The sequence below is a fragment of the Schistocerca piceifrons genome, chromosome X, assembly GCF_021461385.2.
Source record: "Schistocerca piceifrons isolate TAMUIC-IGC-003096 chromosome X, iqSchPice1.1, whole genome shotgun sequence".
NCBI classification, from domain to species: domain Eukaryota; kingdom Metazoa; phylum Arthropoda; class Insecta; order Orthoptera; family Acrididae; genus Schistocerca; species Schistocerca piceifrons.
This window is the reverse complement of record NC_060149.1, coordinates 635,917,701-635,937,042: the sequence shown is the minus strand read 5'-3', so window position 1 is coordinate 635,937,042 and position 19,342 is coordinate 635,917,701. Positions and strand designations below refer to the sequence as shown.

The following is a 19,342-nucleotide window of genomic DNA, read 5'->3' as shown; positions in this document are numbered from 1 at the left end:
CTGCAGACACATGCATGTTTCTCAATGTGTATAAAATCGAGCTGTTGTGTCCAGAGTCATCAATGACTGATATTGTTTTCAAAACAGCTGCATTTACAAGTGTTCGTTGTACTTTAGTGTGCCATGTGATAAGTGAGTTGGAGTCTCCCAAGAAAGAAAAACCACGCACACAAGCTTTCAGAAAGTGTTGATGACAGAAAGAAAAGCGATATGAAGGAAAGTATACGACTTTTAAGATGTTCGACATGGATGCAATATCTAGAAACCATTAAATTGTTGAGAGATGAAGGACGACCCATTTGCTATTTGGATCAGGTGTGACTCAACACAGGACAAACCCGAAGTAACAACTGGGTACATAATGATGTAAAATCCTCTAAACAAGTGTTTTTGTGTGGATTACCCACTGGAAACCAGGGCTCACCGGATAAGGGAAAACACCTGTTTAACACATACACTGTGAGCAAAGCAGGTTTCGTCAAAAGCTGTGGATTTTTGAATCCAAGAAAAGTGGACATTACCATGAGGAGACTAGCGTCAACACATTCGAGAAATGGTTTCAAGATACTCTTCCTCAGCTTCAGGAAAATAGAGCCACTGTTCTCGATAATGTGCCATACCATTCTTGTCAAAAAGGAAAGTTCCTAACGCAAATTCCAGCAAGCGAGATATATCAGAATGGATAAGATATAATAACATAACTTTTGAAGATGGCATGCTGATGAAAGAGCTACTATATCCCCTTCATCATAAGAAAAAAACCTTATGTAAACATTACACTATATATTTTTCTGCATTTGCTGGAACCTCACTGGACTCTGTTTCACATGGAGCAGAAGCTAAGCTGTCTCGAGTACAGTCAGGTATGATAATGAGGATACGTTTTATAGAGTACATCGACTCAGCAGTGCATCTAACTTGGACAGCAATGGCTGGCCACCTGGCCCAACCAACCTGCAGTAATGTGGACAGTTGGAGTAAAGGTGTAAAAAGAGATGACCAGAGAACAATATAGCCTTGAATGTCATTTAATTTTTGAACAGAAGGAACTAATGGTAAAAGTCAGGTGATATGCTTTTTAGGAGATCTGATGGAAAACAAAACATGCTCTTGATGTTAGCTAACATAGTACTGTTTTTAAAAACAAGAGTGATGAAAATTCCTGACTTTAACAGGGGTATTTTTTCTGCTTGAGCTACGTGCAGCATAAAAGAGCACTGCTGGGATTTCACCATATAGTTAAATATTGAAGTTAAATATTGAAGCCATTGAAGCTATTACAGTCAGTCGTCTGGTAATCTCTGAACTCCCTCCATATCAGACTCTGTGGAAAACATTGCTATGTTGATAACAAGGTGATCAGCAACAGAATCTCAAGCCACCAGAAAGTTCACATTTCCTCCTCCTCTTTTATGACATGCTATTTTCGCCATCATTCGGCAGTGATGTGTCACAAAGCTTTGCACATTAGTTCCAGTACATTTGGCAGCTTACATGTCTTGTTATTTCTTGCAACAAATCCCGTAACTTTACTCCAGATCAATTCTATTGGGTTCAGATTGCAGAGTTAAGGTGACAACTGTAAAAATGCAGCATTTGTACAGTGTGCTCTACACTGTGAAAATTATTGTTTTCCACATTTCTACAATGCTTATCACTCTGGCTCACGTGAGACCACACCTGTCCTACTACACAGTAGGCATATTCAAACAATGAGTATTTGATTTTTCTCCAAAACATTTAATTGTGTAAAGTTTTCTTAACTTCAACAATCTTTTATAAAATATCAATAACTAAGAACGTGTATTTGCAATGAAAACCAGAATGTTGCGTGTTATATGTAATTAGAAACTAAAAGATGTGCATTTTTCTTGGGGGGGGGGGGGGGGGGGGAATATTAGATATGAGATAATTACTATATATTTGAAGAATTTCATATCTAAACGATTTAGATATTCAACCCAAACAAAAGGAATTGTAGACCACAAAAAGTTTTGAACTGGTACCTGCCAGCCCACTTGATTATCAATTTAGGACACTACTGATTACACCACAGATATAATTAAAATATCCTACCCAACTCGCCTTATTTGTTCATGAGACCCAGAAAATATTAGATACAGGCTCCCAGGTAGATGCTATTTTTCTTGATTTCCGGAAGGCGTTCGATACAGTTCCGCACTGTCGCCTGATAAGCAAAGTAAGAGCCTACGGAATATCAGACCAGCTGTGTGGCTGGATTGAGGATTTTTTGGCAAACAGAACACAGCATGTTGTTATCAATGGAGAGACGTCTACAGACGTTAAAGTAACCTCTGGCGTGCCACAGGGGAGTGTTATGGGACCATTGCTTTTCACAATATATATAAATGACTTAGTAGATAGTGTCGGAAGTTCCATGCGGCTTTTCGCGGATGATGCTGTAGTATACAGAGAAGTTGCTGCATTAGAAAATTGTAGCGAAATACAGGAAGATCTGCAGCGGATAGGCACTTGGTGCAGGGAGTGGCAACTGACCCTGAACATAGACAAATGTAATGTATTGCGAATACATAGAAAGAAGGATCCTTTATTGTATGATTATATCATAGCGGAACAAACACTGGTAGCAGTTACTTCTGTAAAATATCTGGGAGTATGCGTACGGAACGATTTGAAGTGGAATGATCATATAAAACTAATTGTTGGTAAGGCGGGTACCAGGTTGAGATTCATTGGGAGAGTGCTTAGAAAATGTAGTCCATCAACAAAGGAGGTGGCTTACAAAACACTCGTTCGACCTATACTTGAGTATTGCTCATCAGTGTGGGATCCGTACCAGGTCGGGTTGACGGAGGAGATAGAGAAGATCCAAAGAAGAGCGGCGCGTTTCGTCACTGGGTTATTTGGTAACCGTGATAGCGTTACGGAGATGTTTAATAAACTCAAGTGGCAGACTCTGCAAGAGAGGCGCTCTGCATCGCGGTGTAGCTTGCTCGCCAGGTTTCGAGAGGGTGCGTTTCTGGATGAGGTATCGAATATATTGCTTCCCCCTACTTATACTTCCCGAGGAGATCACGAATGTAAAATTAGAGAGATTAGAGCGCGCACGGAGGCTTTCAGACAGTCGTTCTTCCCGCGAAGCATACGCGACTGGAACAGGAAAGGGAGGTAATGACAGTGGTACGTAAAGTGCCCTCCGCCACACACCGTTGGGTGGCTTGCGGAGTATCAATGTAGATGTAGATGTAGATACTAATTACCTAGTGTTTCTCAAAAAATGTCAGAGCTGATTTTTTCTCAGTAGTCTTGTCAAAAACATTAAGAACAACTTGTTTCTAGCCATTAACAGTGTTCCATGTGCATGTTTCACTGCGAAGCGGTGTCATCAATTTTTGTTGTATGTATGAACAGAGAGACAATCAGAGCACAAGTTGCGCTTACAGAAGCTGTGACGGTATACGATTTTTGAAATAAAAGTTACACAACTAAAGTAAGATTAAGAGAAACGTTGATGGCTGTTAATACATCCAAACATATTAAAGTTTCATTTACAGTGACACAGTAATAAGATATCTAATACATAAGTTGGGCTTACTTTCAAGAGTGGAACAACACCAGTGAACGAGAGCTACGGCTGATGACCATTCATTGTGTTTGTGTTTGTTTACATTAGGTTTATTCTCATGATAAGCGAAGTATAGAAATCATTAAACAAAACAGGGTAGTGCACAACAATTCCTCTATACCACTGAGATTCAAACAAAACCTAGTTAGTTTGAGACAGAATCGAAGGCTATATTGCAGCAAAGACAAGAACACACAAAATGTGTGAAGTGAAAGAACTGCTAGAACAAGCAGTAAGAACAGTGACTGGGGAACAAATGTGTCCTCCATGTGGTGAAAAAAGTTTAAACTCAAACGTGGTAATTAGAGTGCATTATGAAGGAGAGAGAAGAGCGTTTTGTTACAAACCTGAATGAAAATAGTTCAAATTCGATAAAATGTACTCAAGTTTTATCATTCATTTAACATTTCTGTATCTGGTATTATTACTAAAATTGCTTATGTTTGAATCTGCTCTGCTGCCTGACTGCTTTTTTATGTTTTCTTTCATTATATTGTAGCCCTAGTTCATTAGACAGGATTCCTCATCAGTGGCACACAATTCGCTGTAATGTCAGCTAGACAACCAACTCCACAGTGTGCACGAAAGATTTTCGACACCTCAGCTTTCACTGGAAGAGGTGGGGATGGGTCACATGAGGCAGTTTCTGTTTCATCCCAGCACTCTGTGAATACACATTAACACGCTCAAGATGGTCACCACTGACCTTGTAATCTGATACAATATAGGTCTTTCTCTTTATTAAAGGCATTATCTTACATTTATTTACATTTACAGAGAGGTGCCATTCATTACATCGTGTGGAAATTTTGTCCAAGTCAAGTCTTACTGGATTTTTTTTATGATTATCCGATGACACTACTTTCCTGTAATCAACAGTATGTCAACAAACAATCTTATAGTACTGGTATTCCGGGTCCTATCTGATAAATCTTATGTACACTGACTCTGAGAGGTTCTATTATGCTTAACTGGGGCACAATTGATGTTATTTTCATGTATCCAGAAAATTTAATGTCCAGTATAACATATTAGGTTCTACAACTCAAATATTCATAATGCCAGTAACATGAGTGCGAAGATACACATTTTAATCATGTCTTGGTTAGTAGTCGAAGATGTAATAGTTTAATACTTTTTGGAAATCTAGGAACACTGAATCTGTGGGTTCACCTGCATCTACTGTTTGCAAGACGTTGAGCATGAATAAAGCAATTTCTGTTGCACATGAGTGTTTTTTCTGAATACATGCTGCTTCTTTGACAAACTGGTTGGCCTATAATTCTGACCTTTTATACCTATTGCAAACAGGAGTAACCTACACTGCGGTAAATATGAGCTAGGAAAACACCAAATTCCACAGTGCTTTCAATGTGAAATATGACTGCAAAAAGATTGCGCTGCCTCATTCACTTTGAGGAGTGTTGTGTAACAATATCAGGTTGAGAATATCAGTCTCTCTCATTTGTGAGCTTGTGGTGGTCAAACATTGGAACGGTGTGTGCAAATCAATTTTTAAATGTGGAACTTGATATTTCTGCTTTCTGTCTGCAGTCTTCAGTTTCAGCAGCAAGTGCATCCGTAAGATACTGAGTTAAAGGTCCAGATCCATTCATTGACTTTATATATGACCAAAACTTCCCAAGATTTTTGAAAGATACTTCATCAGGATCTGACTGAAAATTATTGTAGACTTCAAATACAGCCTCCTTAGAGTGCACAAGTTTTGCGACATTCTCTGAATCGCACCTTAAACCAAGGTTTTTACCATCTTTTATTGCTGTACATGCAACAAAAATACACAGACAACAGTTTACAACCTATTTCAGCTTTCAAGCAGAATTGTTCTTTGTTTGCCAGACTGACCTAAATGTTGTCAGTTCATTCATTAAGCTGACAATGAATGCTTATGAAGTCCTAGATATCTTGACCTATTTACCTTTGGTGACTATTGTCCCTGTAATAGCATCATGGTCACTAATCCCTCTCACATCAGTGACAATCTTGTAATTGTAAGGTCTGTTTATAGCCAGGAGATCTAAAATATATCCTTTTTTCACTTGTGGATTCTCAGACTACAGTGATATCGGCAAAATACAATTGCTGACAGTTTCAGTCTTGGTGCTGCTGTTTCTTGTGTTTCTTGTGCCTACCTTAATCACATAAAGTGATTTTGTAAACATATCTATGGCAACATTTCTGAGTTGTATCAAATCTTTATAGAAGAGTATTGTTTCATACATAGCCATTTGTGTTTTGCAGTTGAAAGCTGGCAACAGTACTGCCAGGTGTGAGGGATCTTCTTTCACTAACTCAACCGTAGTAGTTGGAGGCAGCTGCCCGACAATGATTTCTGTTACTACACAAGACTGTCCATATCCACTGATAAGGTATGCATATGCTAAGTTTTCACAATCAATATTGAGCAGATAGAAGTCTTCACCTATTACTATCACCTTACATTTGGGGTATTTTCATGCTACTGAGTTTAGCCTATCTTTGAATGGCTCTACAGCTGTTGTGTATGAATCCAAAGGTCGCTGTAAACATCTGAATCTTAATCAAAGTCCACTGATCCAAGTCAGTCTTGTCCATATTAATTTGCAGTCTTAATTATTTTGGAATTAGCTGGACCTAATGTTTTTGCTTATCACTACAAACATCCTCCTGGAAAGTTTAATCAACTTCTCTTATATATGTTACACGTGGTGCTGAAATTTTCCCCACTCTAAACTTCAGGTTTCAACAAGATCTCAGTAGCTAATATGACGTGATGGTGACTGTTTTCTGTAAGAGACACATGCATTGTGACTCTGCTGTGAATACTATTACAGTTAACAACTAATATTTTCTGGTGTACAGCACACACTTTACCTATCCAGTGTGACTTTGCAAGGGTCCGCTGCATAGTGAAATTGCATCACAGAACTGAAGAAGACTCTGGTTTAGGCATTCTACTCAGCTTAAGATAAGAGGTCTTATTCAATTCTCAGAATGGTTCTGCTAATTCACAGCTGTGGAGAGAGCTCACGTCCACCAGTCTCCTGAAAGAACTGGGTGACAATGTGAGTGGCAATCTGTAGCTGTCTAAAACTTGTGGTCTCAATTGCTCTCAGGATGGCCTCTTTGACACTGCCACCAATTCCCCCCAGGATACATACTGAGTGCGCATTTGATTAGTTTCCCTACCATGACACTATTTCCTTATGAGGGACCATCATGTGCTCAACATTGGAACTGTCTACAATTAAACAGCCCCTTCTTTCCCATGTGGATTGCCTCATCCTCAACAGAGTGGTGATCACTGGCTCTCTTTCCAGTTCATTAAGAGGTACTGGACTAACATTGTGGCCATCATCCACATACAACCTTTCTCATCGAAAAGCTCCAGAACTGGGCACACCTTGCCAGCTACCACCACCGCTACTGCTTGGTAGCAGAATAGCTTTCTCTGCAGATCACGTCACCAACAACTGCAATTCGCCAGATCTGTGGCATCTTCGCGCAGATAGACCACAATTCGCGGAATTGATGCAAAGCCAGTAGAGACTGGTCGACACCTCATCTTGCTGTTTGTGAACAGCAGCTACAAAAGCAAGATCATGCAACACGCACAATCCCTAGCCATGTCCACACACAAATTCAGTTCGTTCAAAGATAAAACTGAGGTAGAGAAGATAGTACCAAGGCCAGGTTGTGCTTACCTAAGAAACTACACCAGCAATGCATGAACTTTAGACTCTGGGTGTCCGAATTTAGCCATAGCAATTAAATGCCCTGTATCACAAAATTAAGAAATATCCTAGGTCAATGTACTGAACAATAAAACATTAATTACTGACCCCATCCACACTAGTGCTTGAAATTGTTTACGATATTTCTTAAGTAACAGCTGGCTGCAAAATCTCTCTTAAAACTCCCATCAGATGTAACACTGGATCGATATCAATAATTCAGAAGGTTTTCTTATTTAATATTGTATGAAATTATTATATCTTCCTACAAATATACAAGAAAATATATAGCAACTGTACATGGTGCCCCCACCCTATAGATTCAAAAATTATATGGGTGTAGCATCCATTATCTTATCAACAAGAATACAATGTTTAGAGCACTGGTAAAGCAGCAATTACATCCTATCAAAAACAATTGGTGTAAGAGTGGGGCTCAATGATTTTGAATGAACAGTTTTATTACTGTATTACATTGTAATGCATGCAGAGATGCATACAGACTTTTTGTCCTCACTCTTCACATTTTTATCCTGACTTGTCCTAAAAGTTGGTGTAGAAATTTATGAGGTAAACACTTCACTTGGTATAGTTTATCCAAAACTGGCGCTAATATTGTGTTGTTCAGAGCAGTATATAGTCACAAAAAATTCACACTTTTCAAATATTTAATGTCTAGAGACTTATTGGTTTCAAAATGGGGCAATCCTCTTCAGTACTCTAACAGTAAATCATTTTCATGAGATGTAAATCTGCCATAACAGAATTTTATTTTGGTTCATAGGTGCTACATTAATTTTGCCTTGTTAATGTGTACCGAGTTCAATGATCTTGTGAGAGCTGTAAGAAAAGATGACAGTTTGATACTAACCTGCTGGAATTTATGTCCAAAGCTAAGCCATTCCTTTTCAATGAGAACCTCAAAGCCTTTGATTGTACGGTAATATGGATCCAGCATTAGCATAGCTAATGCTGTAAGCTGTAAAATAATAATAATAATAATAATAATAATAATAATAATAATAATAGCAACAAAAACAACAACCATAATAGCAATAACAATATAATTTTATGTGTACAGAGCAACATACCAAATTGCCATTACAAAGTTATTCAAAAGAATATGGCTGACCGAAATTGGAACTTTCAAGATATCTTTAGACTTGCCACAGCCATTTATATTTAGTTTTACATTATTCACATTCCATCTTGCATTTCCTGTATCCCTAATAGGCGCTCAGTAAGACCATGTAGCAACAATAACTCTTAACAACACTGTGCAAATAAGTTAACTGCGGTTCTTAACAAAAACATTGTCAACATAGTTATGTTATATGGACGAGGAAGTTTATATACGGGAGACTAAATTAATTGATTTTTTCTGAAAATTTTTCATGTAGCCATATTCTTTTTTTTTTTCAAATAGTTTATCTCAAATACAATAAAACACAGTATTAACAAACCCACTTTTACAGAATTCCCAATTTTAATAAATTTTTCTGTTGCTACCATTCAAACTAAGAAACTGCCCACTTTTAAGGCATAAACATTAGATAGTACGCAAACTGAAACATAGCTATGACAAAATTCCTAACATATTTGAGAGTTTGCAGCCAGTCCTTTCTTTTCTGAATGAGTTGCATTAAATTGTTGATAGAGAAAATGTCAATAATCCACAATCAACTCTGATTATCAGAAGGTAGGTCATAGTTTTTGGTGAATAATTTCAAATAGCCTCTTTCTGCATGCAGGTCACATAAGCTGATGTTACAAAAAACATTGCAAAGTGAACAAATTAAGCACATTGTGTTGTTTATCGAAGTGTTCAATTCTACACTGCTCAAGATGTTTGTAGTTATGGCTAGCGAAATACGAAAGCAGAAGATTTAACAGAAGCTGATACTTATTTACACTGTCAACAACATTCTGCACATCAAACTCTGACACGGCAAAGAAATATGACTCGACATTACTATCTTTGCGTAGTATACTTAAAAATCCTGAATGCTGAAACTCCCTGTCCTGCACTAACATGGGAGAACATTTGTCCTTCATTGTTTATAGGGGCCTACACACCTTCAGTTTAACTCCAGAGTTACCCATTCAAGTCAAAATCTGAACAGTTCTCTAAACTGAAGGTGTGTAGATTGCATTCAGTTTTTCCTTCAATTCTGGCATTTTTTGAAGTGTTCATGATGATACAATGACATAAAAAGGAAACTTTCTGTGTACTGTGTGGTTGCAGCTGTTTTGCTTCTTTAACTGTTTCTAAAAGCAGATAAAATGATGTTTATTTTCTTCACTAGAATGTCTCAAGTCAAGTCATGCACTAGAATGTTTCCGTTTTTCTATGCACATAATGTTCAGGATTCCTGAAGCCTCTAGTAAAATGCAAAATCCATTTTTTCACATGGAGATAATGATGGCAACAGGTTGAGGTTTCGGTGACAGACAACAGTATGACTGAAAACATATCAAAGGGGACTGCACAATATAACATCCATAAGAAAAGCCTTTCGCACACACGAACAGCTTGCCCTTTGAAATGTGCAATTACCTCAGGTAATCAGTTTAAGACAAACATGGCATCATGTGTGATTAATTGTGCAGCCAACCTAAATGTGTGTACACCCGCTGAAGACCTAGAAACCATCCCGTTACAAACGAAATTACTCCATGAAATAGTCAGTTAAAAGTTTCCATTGGTGGAAATTTAGGGCCAAGAAACTGGCCTGATACTTAGAATTTAAGATTCCAGTGCACTGAATGATTGGAAATACCACTGGAGGAAGGGGAGTGGGAGGTTGCAATGAACTCTTTTCAAGGAACGTAAGTGAGGAAAGTGAAGCAGCAGACGTGGAATGTACTGACAGTTGGAACCATGGCCCTGCTGTGTGCTTATAGTGAAAAGTTGTCATTATTAATAAACATAAAAAATTTTAAACTGCCAGGTGAGTAAAAAATTTCTACAGTGCAGCTACGATTTTATTAGCAACACCTGGACAACTACTGAAATATGTACAAAGATTCTTAGGAGCTTTAATGCCAAGATGTGCGCAGCAGGAAGAATGAACATTCTTATTATTATTGACAGATGCCCTGCACGCCACAATGTGATGATATTTCTCAGGAGTGCCTATGTGTGTTCCTGCGAACAGTACAAATCACTTACAACCTCTAGACCTGTGTATATTTCATCCTGTGAGAGCTAAATGGAGAATAGCTGCGGGGCATAGGTAAATTTCATTCCTCAAAAGAAAGAATATAATGAGAATGAGTATTTTACAGACTATGGACATATTTCGAACTGCCTTCAGTTCTGTAACTCAACATGTGTTGAAGCCATTTACAAATGCTAGCTGTGGCTCAGTATCAGTTGCTGCAGAATACAGTGACAATTTCCCTCAAAGCTGTTGCAGATGTTCTATCAATTGTGACATTCACAGAACTTTTTGTGATAAGATCCAGACTTTGTACAGGTAGATGTAAGTGACCACGTAAAAACACAAACAGAGCTGGAGGAAAGTGGGGTGGGGTGGTGGTGAGGAGGAGGAGGAGGCGGCTTGACTAAGTTTTGTTGTAGCTGTTATGAATTATTTTTCCCCATTAAGTGTAGACGAGTCAGTTCTGGAAAATGTCACGCAGTTAGAGTGAAAACCCTTGTCAGTACATTATAATGGCAGGACAAAGCGAACTACACTTCTCAGTTTCTTTTTTCACAGATATTAACAATATTTAAGGATCCTTCCTTTTTGTTTCATCATATTTATCTATGCCAGTAATCACATAAAACTGAATACAAACAATTTCTTCTTAATTCTGAATTCTGCCTTAAAACTTGCACATCCATTGGTGATTTCACATTCAAATATTGAGTGATGAAAAGTGTGTGGCTCAAATATACACTGTCTGACAAAAAACATGAAAGAGCAAAAAAAATAAATAAATAAATAAAAATAAAAAAAAATTATGGGACAGCCGGCGGCAGCCACTCAATCCACTTGCACTTGGAACCTCTTCACTACAACACCTTCAATTGTGTTTAGTATAGCACGCAACACCCTAGTTGATACTCTGATGGCTGTATTCTGCTTTTTGCTGCATTATTTGTAATGGGTCTTCATCTACTTTGAGAACTTATGAAGCAATACAAACCAAATGATAATTACAACACTGATCAAACAGGTGTCTCTTTCAACATCCTGCCAAGCATAATGCTTGCCTTTAAAGGCGAAAAATTCCATGGAGGCAAACACAGTAAAGTTTGCCTGACAGTAATGTTAGGCACAAACACAGATGGTTCTGAAAAATTTAAACCGTTTGTGATTCACGAATATAAAATACAACATAGTTTTAAAAATATAAAAATACTGCGAACAAACTACAGTGCCAACAATAAAGCGTAGATGATGTCAGAATTATCTGAGAAGCAATTACGTTGCCTTGATGCAAGATTGGGAATTCATAACATGAAGATACTCTTGTTAGTGGCTTCTTGTCTTGTGCATCCCAAAAAAATAAGTTTATATGAAGGGGAATTAACGAGTTTTTGCCACCAAACTGTACAAGCAAATTACAGACCTTGGATTTGGGTATTATCCATTACAACAGGAAGGCAATTGTGCAGAAGGTATTAACTTTGATGGAAGCTGTGAAGACCTAGCCTCCTTTAAAGTGTCAATTTAGGGTGTTTTACATTATAATGTGAAAACATGGGTAGAGATTAAGAAGGCCACCATCTCCAACTGCTTCCGAAAATTGGGTTGAAGCTAACGAGGGAAATGAATCACACACACCAGACCTGAGTATAAATGATGATGCTGAAAAACTACTTGCTTCATCCAGGGAAAAGCTGCAGCTGCAGCATCCACTTCAGGATTTCGTACACAGTAACGATGATGTCACCGTGGAAACTTTATCTGTTGAGGATATGACTGACTTTCATAGACAAGAAAACATTGACATTGCAGAAGGTAACGGTGATAGTGATGATGATAGTGGGGTTCCCCCCAATTCAGGTGTAAATGGAGCAGTGAGAACAATTAAAAAATATATTTCTGCTTTAGGTGTTGACGACAGTTTTATCTGTGTTTATGAACTGGAAAACCACACAGAAAATAATTCACCAAAAAAAGTTAAAACAACCCACAATTTTGCATTTTGTTGCTAAAAGGTAGTAACTCTTATTCCGATTTGTTCACACTGAATTTAGGTGAGACCACCCAAATTAAAGGTCAGTATAACAAATAACAATGGTCTATTAACGTTTTGTAAAATGTAGGCTTAAAATGCTGAAGTGAAATATGGTACAGCTTCCTGTAATCTTGGCTGTGGATACAAACCGACCTATATCACAGCCCCAATGTCTAGGGTGATTTGTGAGTGGGTGAGCGGGTGGGTGGGCGGGGCGAGCGAGCGAGCGAGCGAGTGAGTGAGCGAGTGAGAAATTAAGGCTGCAGTGACATGCTGATCTGTAGTGTAGTGCCATATTTAATGCACTCTGCAATATTTCACACACTTTTCTTTACAAAATCTAAAACAGCAAGGTAAGTTGCTGGCACTGGGTACATTTGCTGATGTCAGTTTTACAGTAAAGATATTGTAAAAATGATGTTTACAGAGCTATTTAATGTGGTGAACACTTGACCTCCACTTTCTGTAGACTTAAAGTATAAATACTGTAACTGCCAGTTAAGTCACCTTAGCTTTGCAAACATGTAAATCAACATAGAGGCCACTTGGCTTGCATTATTTTTAGCGCGATTTGTTGAGTTAAGTGTTGGTAAATGTCATGTCAGCTACTTAACATAGCACAACATTCACATAACCTGATGAGTATTTTGATGCCTATTATGTACAGATATCATAAAAACTACGAAAATGCAAGGACGGCCCTATACGTAAACTGTACAACTTGTGAAGTCATTTCCCACATTTTACACAATTTTTTTTCAAGTCCCTTCAAAAGTGTAAAAGTGGGGTTTTACTATAGTAGAATTTAAGGACCTACTGCAGGCACTTACAAAGTATTATATGAATAGGGTACAAGTGGCAGTTGCCTGTTACAAATTCTTTCGGTTGCGTAAGCATCAGGGGCAGACATAGAATCAGTGGGTGACTGAATTGCAAGGCCTTACTACATAGTGTAGATTCCAATGTGACTGGGCAATATTACAGTGATGCAATGATTTTTGACAAAATCACGTGCAACAAAGGGGACTAGAAATCGGGAACAAATTTTTCAATATGTTCTGCAGATTCTAGACTACCAAGATTCCTGTGAAAATGCAGCAGGAAGTTTTGAGATAGCACCTGTTTGTTTTGTAGGTAGCCACAGCAAACAGGTCTCTCAACTGGCCACAGCCGCAGTGCTCACGTCAACACGTATTGCATCCGGCGCAAGATGTGAAGTCATGTCCTCACAGTAATATGGCAAATGATCGTTGATTTTGCTCCTTGTGTGATGTTACTTGTTTTCTTTGTGGCAAACAGAGGCATGTACAGTCTGTGTGCTTACAGAATTGCAAGGTGCCTGCTTTTACTACTCCTTCACACAAATCTAAGTCACAAACCATGTGTAGTGTTTTTACAAAGGCTCATAGTGTAGTTAGAGCAAAACGAGTGTGCAACAGTGATTCAGGATAGGCTCCCAACTCATCTGCAGTACAACAAAGTTTTTGTTCCTTTTACTATTGCTGGGCAGTCAGTCTGCTTGCAACCTGACCCTGAGGCTTCAGTGACTTTGCTCAACCATAGCACTTACGAATTGCTTGGCAAGTCGAAGTTGTGCAAATTGTGCCATACACTGATGTGGTACAGCCGCCAAGTCATTCCTGTCTTAGGCGCTTGTAACCTTCCTGCAACTTCCTGAAATTTGATGAAGACAGTGACATTTACAGTACTTTCCTCCTGAGAGAGTGCTAATATTTTTTATCTTAGCTCTTTCGATTTGTTTTGGTTAAACATTCAGAACAACATACTTTCTGTTTGTTCCTTTGATCCTCGGGACAGTGCTGCTAAGTTATGTGCAGAATTTCAAGATTTGTTTTGTGAGGGTTTAGGCAAAGTCAATAATTTTCCCATGTCACGATGAACGACAATGCACAGCCACGTTTTCTTAAGAGCTTGTCCTGTTTCTCATGCTCTTCGAGAACAGGTGACTCAGGAACTTTTTAAGAAAACTGAATCCTCAAACAGTCGCTCACAGTTATCCTTTGCTGCATCTGGAAGAACTGATGGATAAATAGGGTGCTGGTTGTTACTTGACCAAAACTGATTTGCATGACGATTACTTGCGAATTCCTCTGGATAAGCAGTTGCAACAAATCTTTGTCATCTAGGTCTTGTCAAATTTTTGAGACTGCCATTTGGCAGTGTTTCTGCATCCATCATATTTCAGTGCTTTCCGGAGGAGCTGACTGCAGAAGTTCCTTTTTGCTCAAATTATTTGGATGACATTGTCTTGTCAGGTCACACTCATGAGGGACACATTAGCGGTCTTCACATTCTGTTTCAAATGTTGTAAACAGTTGATCTCAAGTGTAACAAAGACAAACACTTTTTTTCATTTTTTTCAGACAGAACTTTAGGGCTTAGGTCAGGGGCGGGCAGGAATCGTGCACATGTGCGATGCACTTGCACGTGTGCAGTTAACAGGTGTTTTACGTGCACACAGGGGCAAGCTGGCCACCCGCTTCTCTCCACTCCCCAACATACCGTCTCTCCGCTTCTTCCTCTGTAATGTGTTTTGTTTCCTGGCCTAAAAGGTTAGTAGGAGTGCTTGAAAGAAATCGTGGTTTGAAAGAGTACGTATTACCTACGATACGTTTTATTTAATTATCACAGGTGGAGTTTACAATACGTTTAATGTCTAGAACAAAATTTCTACATACAGACAAACGCAAACAGTTATGTAAATTTTCATTACTGATGTTTGCTCTTAACCGAGACTTATTAATTTTCATAACAGAAAAAATCTCTCACAAACGTATGTCGAGCCAAACATTGACATTATCTTCGCGCCTTCACGATGGAGACAAGGAAACTCTTGCTGTGGAAAGTCGTGATACAAATCTATTACACGTCTTGCCAAAAGGAACTTGTCTCTCAGAAGAGAATTATGCTGTAGAATCTACAGTGCAGATCTAGTAATTCCATATGCAAACTGGGATGAATATCATCTACAGAAACAGCAAATTGTCTCGAGAACTATTCAAAACCTTGGGATAAGTATGATATATCCCCAAATCGCTTGAGAAATTCCTCTTTTATTGCACTAAGTACGGGAACATATTGAAACTTATTATAATGGCGTTCAATATTAAACTTCCGCTGACCAGCGAGAATACTGTCACATATTATAAATTTCGAATTTTCACGTTTTTGCACAAAGAAAAAATGATTCTCCCATTCCTTTTTAAAAGATAGCAAATCTCCACTTCTCCGTTTCCTTGATTCACTCTGCATTTTCCGGTTCTTGAAATACAACATTCACTACGTAGTGGTCGCTTCACTTCAACGTCCGCAGCTTAGCCTGGTACTACACTGCCGCAACCTGCCGGCTGTCGTCACTGTCCCGTTTGACGATTGCACACGAGCAGCACACGTGCAGGGCTGTGTGCTCATGAGCCACGTGCAACGTTTGCCCGCCCCTGGCTTAGGTCATGTCATTAACAGCCAGGTTGTTCACCTACTGCAAACACGTCTGCTCGCTATCTGTGACCTTCCACTCCCATACAATGTGCAGGAATTACAGTGTGTTACAGGAGGTCACACATTTTTATTCCTAACGCCACTCAGATCACAGCTTCCTTGCATTGCTTGGGCAGGAAGAATGTTCATTTTGTTTGGTCACAGGAGTGTCAATCTGCTTTGCAGAAGTTGAAAAATATTTTGCTTCATGATCAACACCTGGTTTGTTTTGACCCATCCAAATCTGTCTCTCCTTCCTCTTACAGCAATGGCGCCGTTTTGTTGCACAAATTTGGTGCTGTTGACAGCCAATTGCCTTTGTTTCAAAGTCGTTGAACAAAGCTCATTGTAATTATTTGCAAATTGGAAAGGAGGCTCTTGCCATTGTCTGCAGTGTCACTAAGTTTCACAATTATCTTTCTGAAAGAAAATTCTACTTGGTGACTGATTTTAAACCTCTGCAATTTTTGTTTAGCCCTTCTCAGTCAGTCCCCACTCACACAGTACAGACGCTGCAATGGTGGGCTCTTCTTGTGTCAGATTATCAATATAGGTATCAGCCCACTTCTAAGCACGCCAATGCAGATACCATTTCTCGCCATAGCAGCAGAGCCTGATTTGTAGATCTGTTGCACTACATCCGCACTGGCTGGCCACATTCAACCAGACAGATTTGTAGCTCTGCGGTTTACAGATATTATGCCCATCATCATGCCTTTATGGTTCACCAAGGTGTCATTTTTTTCTGCACCAATAATGACCAGTCATGTGTTAAGATTCCCCAGGTTCTCTGGCTGACGTACTTCATTTGCTACACCACGGTCACTGGAGCATCATCTGCAGCAAACAGTTGGTGCCATGTCCTTGCACTTGGCACGGTCTGGATGCACGAACTGAACAACAGACTTCTCAGTGCCAAGCCTGTGCTGACCATCAATCAGCTCCACCTCAGCAGTTCTTTGCAAGGTCCAAGCCTGAAACACCCTGGCGACGGCTGCACTTAGATTTCATGGATACTTTCATAGATAATTTCTGTATATTTCTCTTCATGGTTACTAATCACTCTACTACAGCTCATTCCACAATCCAAGTCTTGTCATCTATTTTCTGCCTGGAGGGACTGCCCTAAGTGATTGTGACTGACAATGGTCCTCAATTTGTTGCTGCAGAGTTTGAACAGTTTTGCACTGCCTCTAGCATTAAGCACTTCACAAGTGCACCATACCACCCGTAATCCAACGGCAAAGCTGAATGCCTTGTACAAACATTTAAGCAACTGATGGACAAACCTCGAGCCTCCCACACAAGGGATCAAGCTCTATTGCTTGACTTCCTACTGTCCCAGCCATGTGACAGACCATCACCGGTGGAGCTGTTACATGGACAGGGCCGCTACACCTCACTCCAATTGCTGCACCCGCCATGGCAGGTGGCAACCACACTGCCCAGGCAGACAAAGTACAACTAACGATTTGGTCTTTTACAGATTGTGTAGCAGACAAAGGTGCTGGGAGTGATGCTGTACATTTGATTGTATGTTGTAGGTTTGCTAGGACATTTTATGTTTCTCCTGCAGGGACACAGAGGATTGCTGTCAAATCACCAGAATCAAATTTGTCCATGTGAACAGTGGGATCCTGCTGCAGGCTATGTTCTTTCAGATTCCATGTCCGCCAGGACACAATGACCCTTGTGGCATCCGGCTCCCGCTGGGACTGCGCCAACAGCACTGGTCCAGGAGTTGATCAAAGCTGAGGCCCTTTTGTGGTCATTGCTGGCTCGAAAACCACTGTCGCCTAGGGATGGGCCCCTCTTCCCGGCAGCTACTTCATGTGCCACCTCAGATGCCTTTCAATCATCAAGGTGCCTCTGTCTTTGTTCGTTGCTCCGCATCTGTAAGTGTGTGCACTCAGCGAATACATGGGGCATGGGCGAGAGCTCACTACTGGCATCAATTTCAACTTCTGTCTCCTCACTGCCACTGGCCTCCAGCACCCACCCCCTCCAATTATTGTTTGCTCATCTACACTACAGGGCAATGATGTGGAAGTTTTTTTTTGGGGGGGGGGGGGGGGGGGGGGGGGGGGAGGGGGATGTGGTATCACGCACTGATATCACTCCACTGATATCCCACAGTTGGTAATGGAATTGCAAGTTTCTGTCTGACATCAACAGTTATCGTGCAGAATCTGGTAGACCCAACAGTGCGCGCCTGCTGAGCCACGTCTCCAGTGGCTCTGGACTATGTGCGTCCTCTGCCACCACTATATAGGACCGCTTGTGGCAGCCCCTCAACCCACTCGCATTAGCTATGGCACCTCCATTCGTGCTTCGTGTAGTGAGCCTCATCCTAGTTACATTGTGATAACTGGACTCTGTTTCTTGCTGCATTATTTGTAATGGGTCTTTGTATGCTTGGAGAAACACAAGTTAAGTACATCTTCTGTTTAGTGAGTTAACCTGTTTGCTAACCGCTTCAATTCCTGCCCAGCTTTCCTAAAACAACAGTTGCCACACCACTCTGTAGCCCACCTCTCCTTACTGTTGTGTTCGAAGTTGTACATAACTTTGCAACATTGCTAACAGTGTGGTTTACTGTAATTGACAAAAGTGATTTTTACAAGTGATGACAGTTGCATTTTAATCTCAGAATCTGGGCACTGTAACAACATCTAATACATTTTCTATTTTCTGGTTCAGCCACCAATCACTAGACAAGAAGGTAATTGGACCCTAATCCTCTCCCCCCCCCCCCTTTCCCCATACTCTTCAAATCAACCTTTGGAAATTTCCAGACTTTTTTTGTTTAGTATCATTGAATGAAAATGTTTTCACAGACCTCACCAGTTACCTTTCTTTACAATGTGAACATTTAACTTACAAAAAACCACGATACAAACACACTAAATGTAGCAAAACGTATCTACCATGCTTCACAATTTGAAGAGCATGGACTGAATAGTATGTTTCCCTGTTCTCTTCACCTAAGTTTATCTTTTGTACAGAATAGTTTAGAAGATTTGATGGAGCACGCAACATGTTGTAATTGGTCAGTGGTCCACATATTATGTTTTATCACTGCAGTCCTAGATGTCTGTCAATACTAGCTGTATCACGAATATTTTGTTTGAACAGTTCCTGGTGCACGGTTTTCATTGTCAATTTTGCAGATGTGTACTGAAATCAGATATCTTCCTATCAGTGGCAAAAATCCTTTTTAACACCCTCTGGCATATCTTAATAAATATAGTTTTCTTTACACTACTATGTTTAATTACAAAATTTTCCCCTCGAACCATGTTTAACATCT

General features: G+C 39.7%; 1 protein-coding gene across 2 annotated transcripts in view; it reads right to left on the bottom strand.

Annotated features, from left to right (window-relative positions):
- Positions 1-19,342, bottom strand: part of LOC124722953 (myotubularin-related protein 2) — a 184,795-nt gene that overhangs the window by 54,081 nt on the left and 111,372 nt on the right. For both annotated transcript variants that reach the window (XM_047248119.1, XM_047248120.1), the window contains one exon: positions 8,213-8,320. In XM_047248119.1, the coding sequence (XP_047104075.1) occupies positions 8,213-8,320 (108 nt within the window). The remainder of the gene's footprint in view (positions 1-8,212; positions 8,321-19,342) is intronic.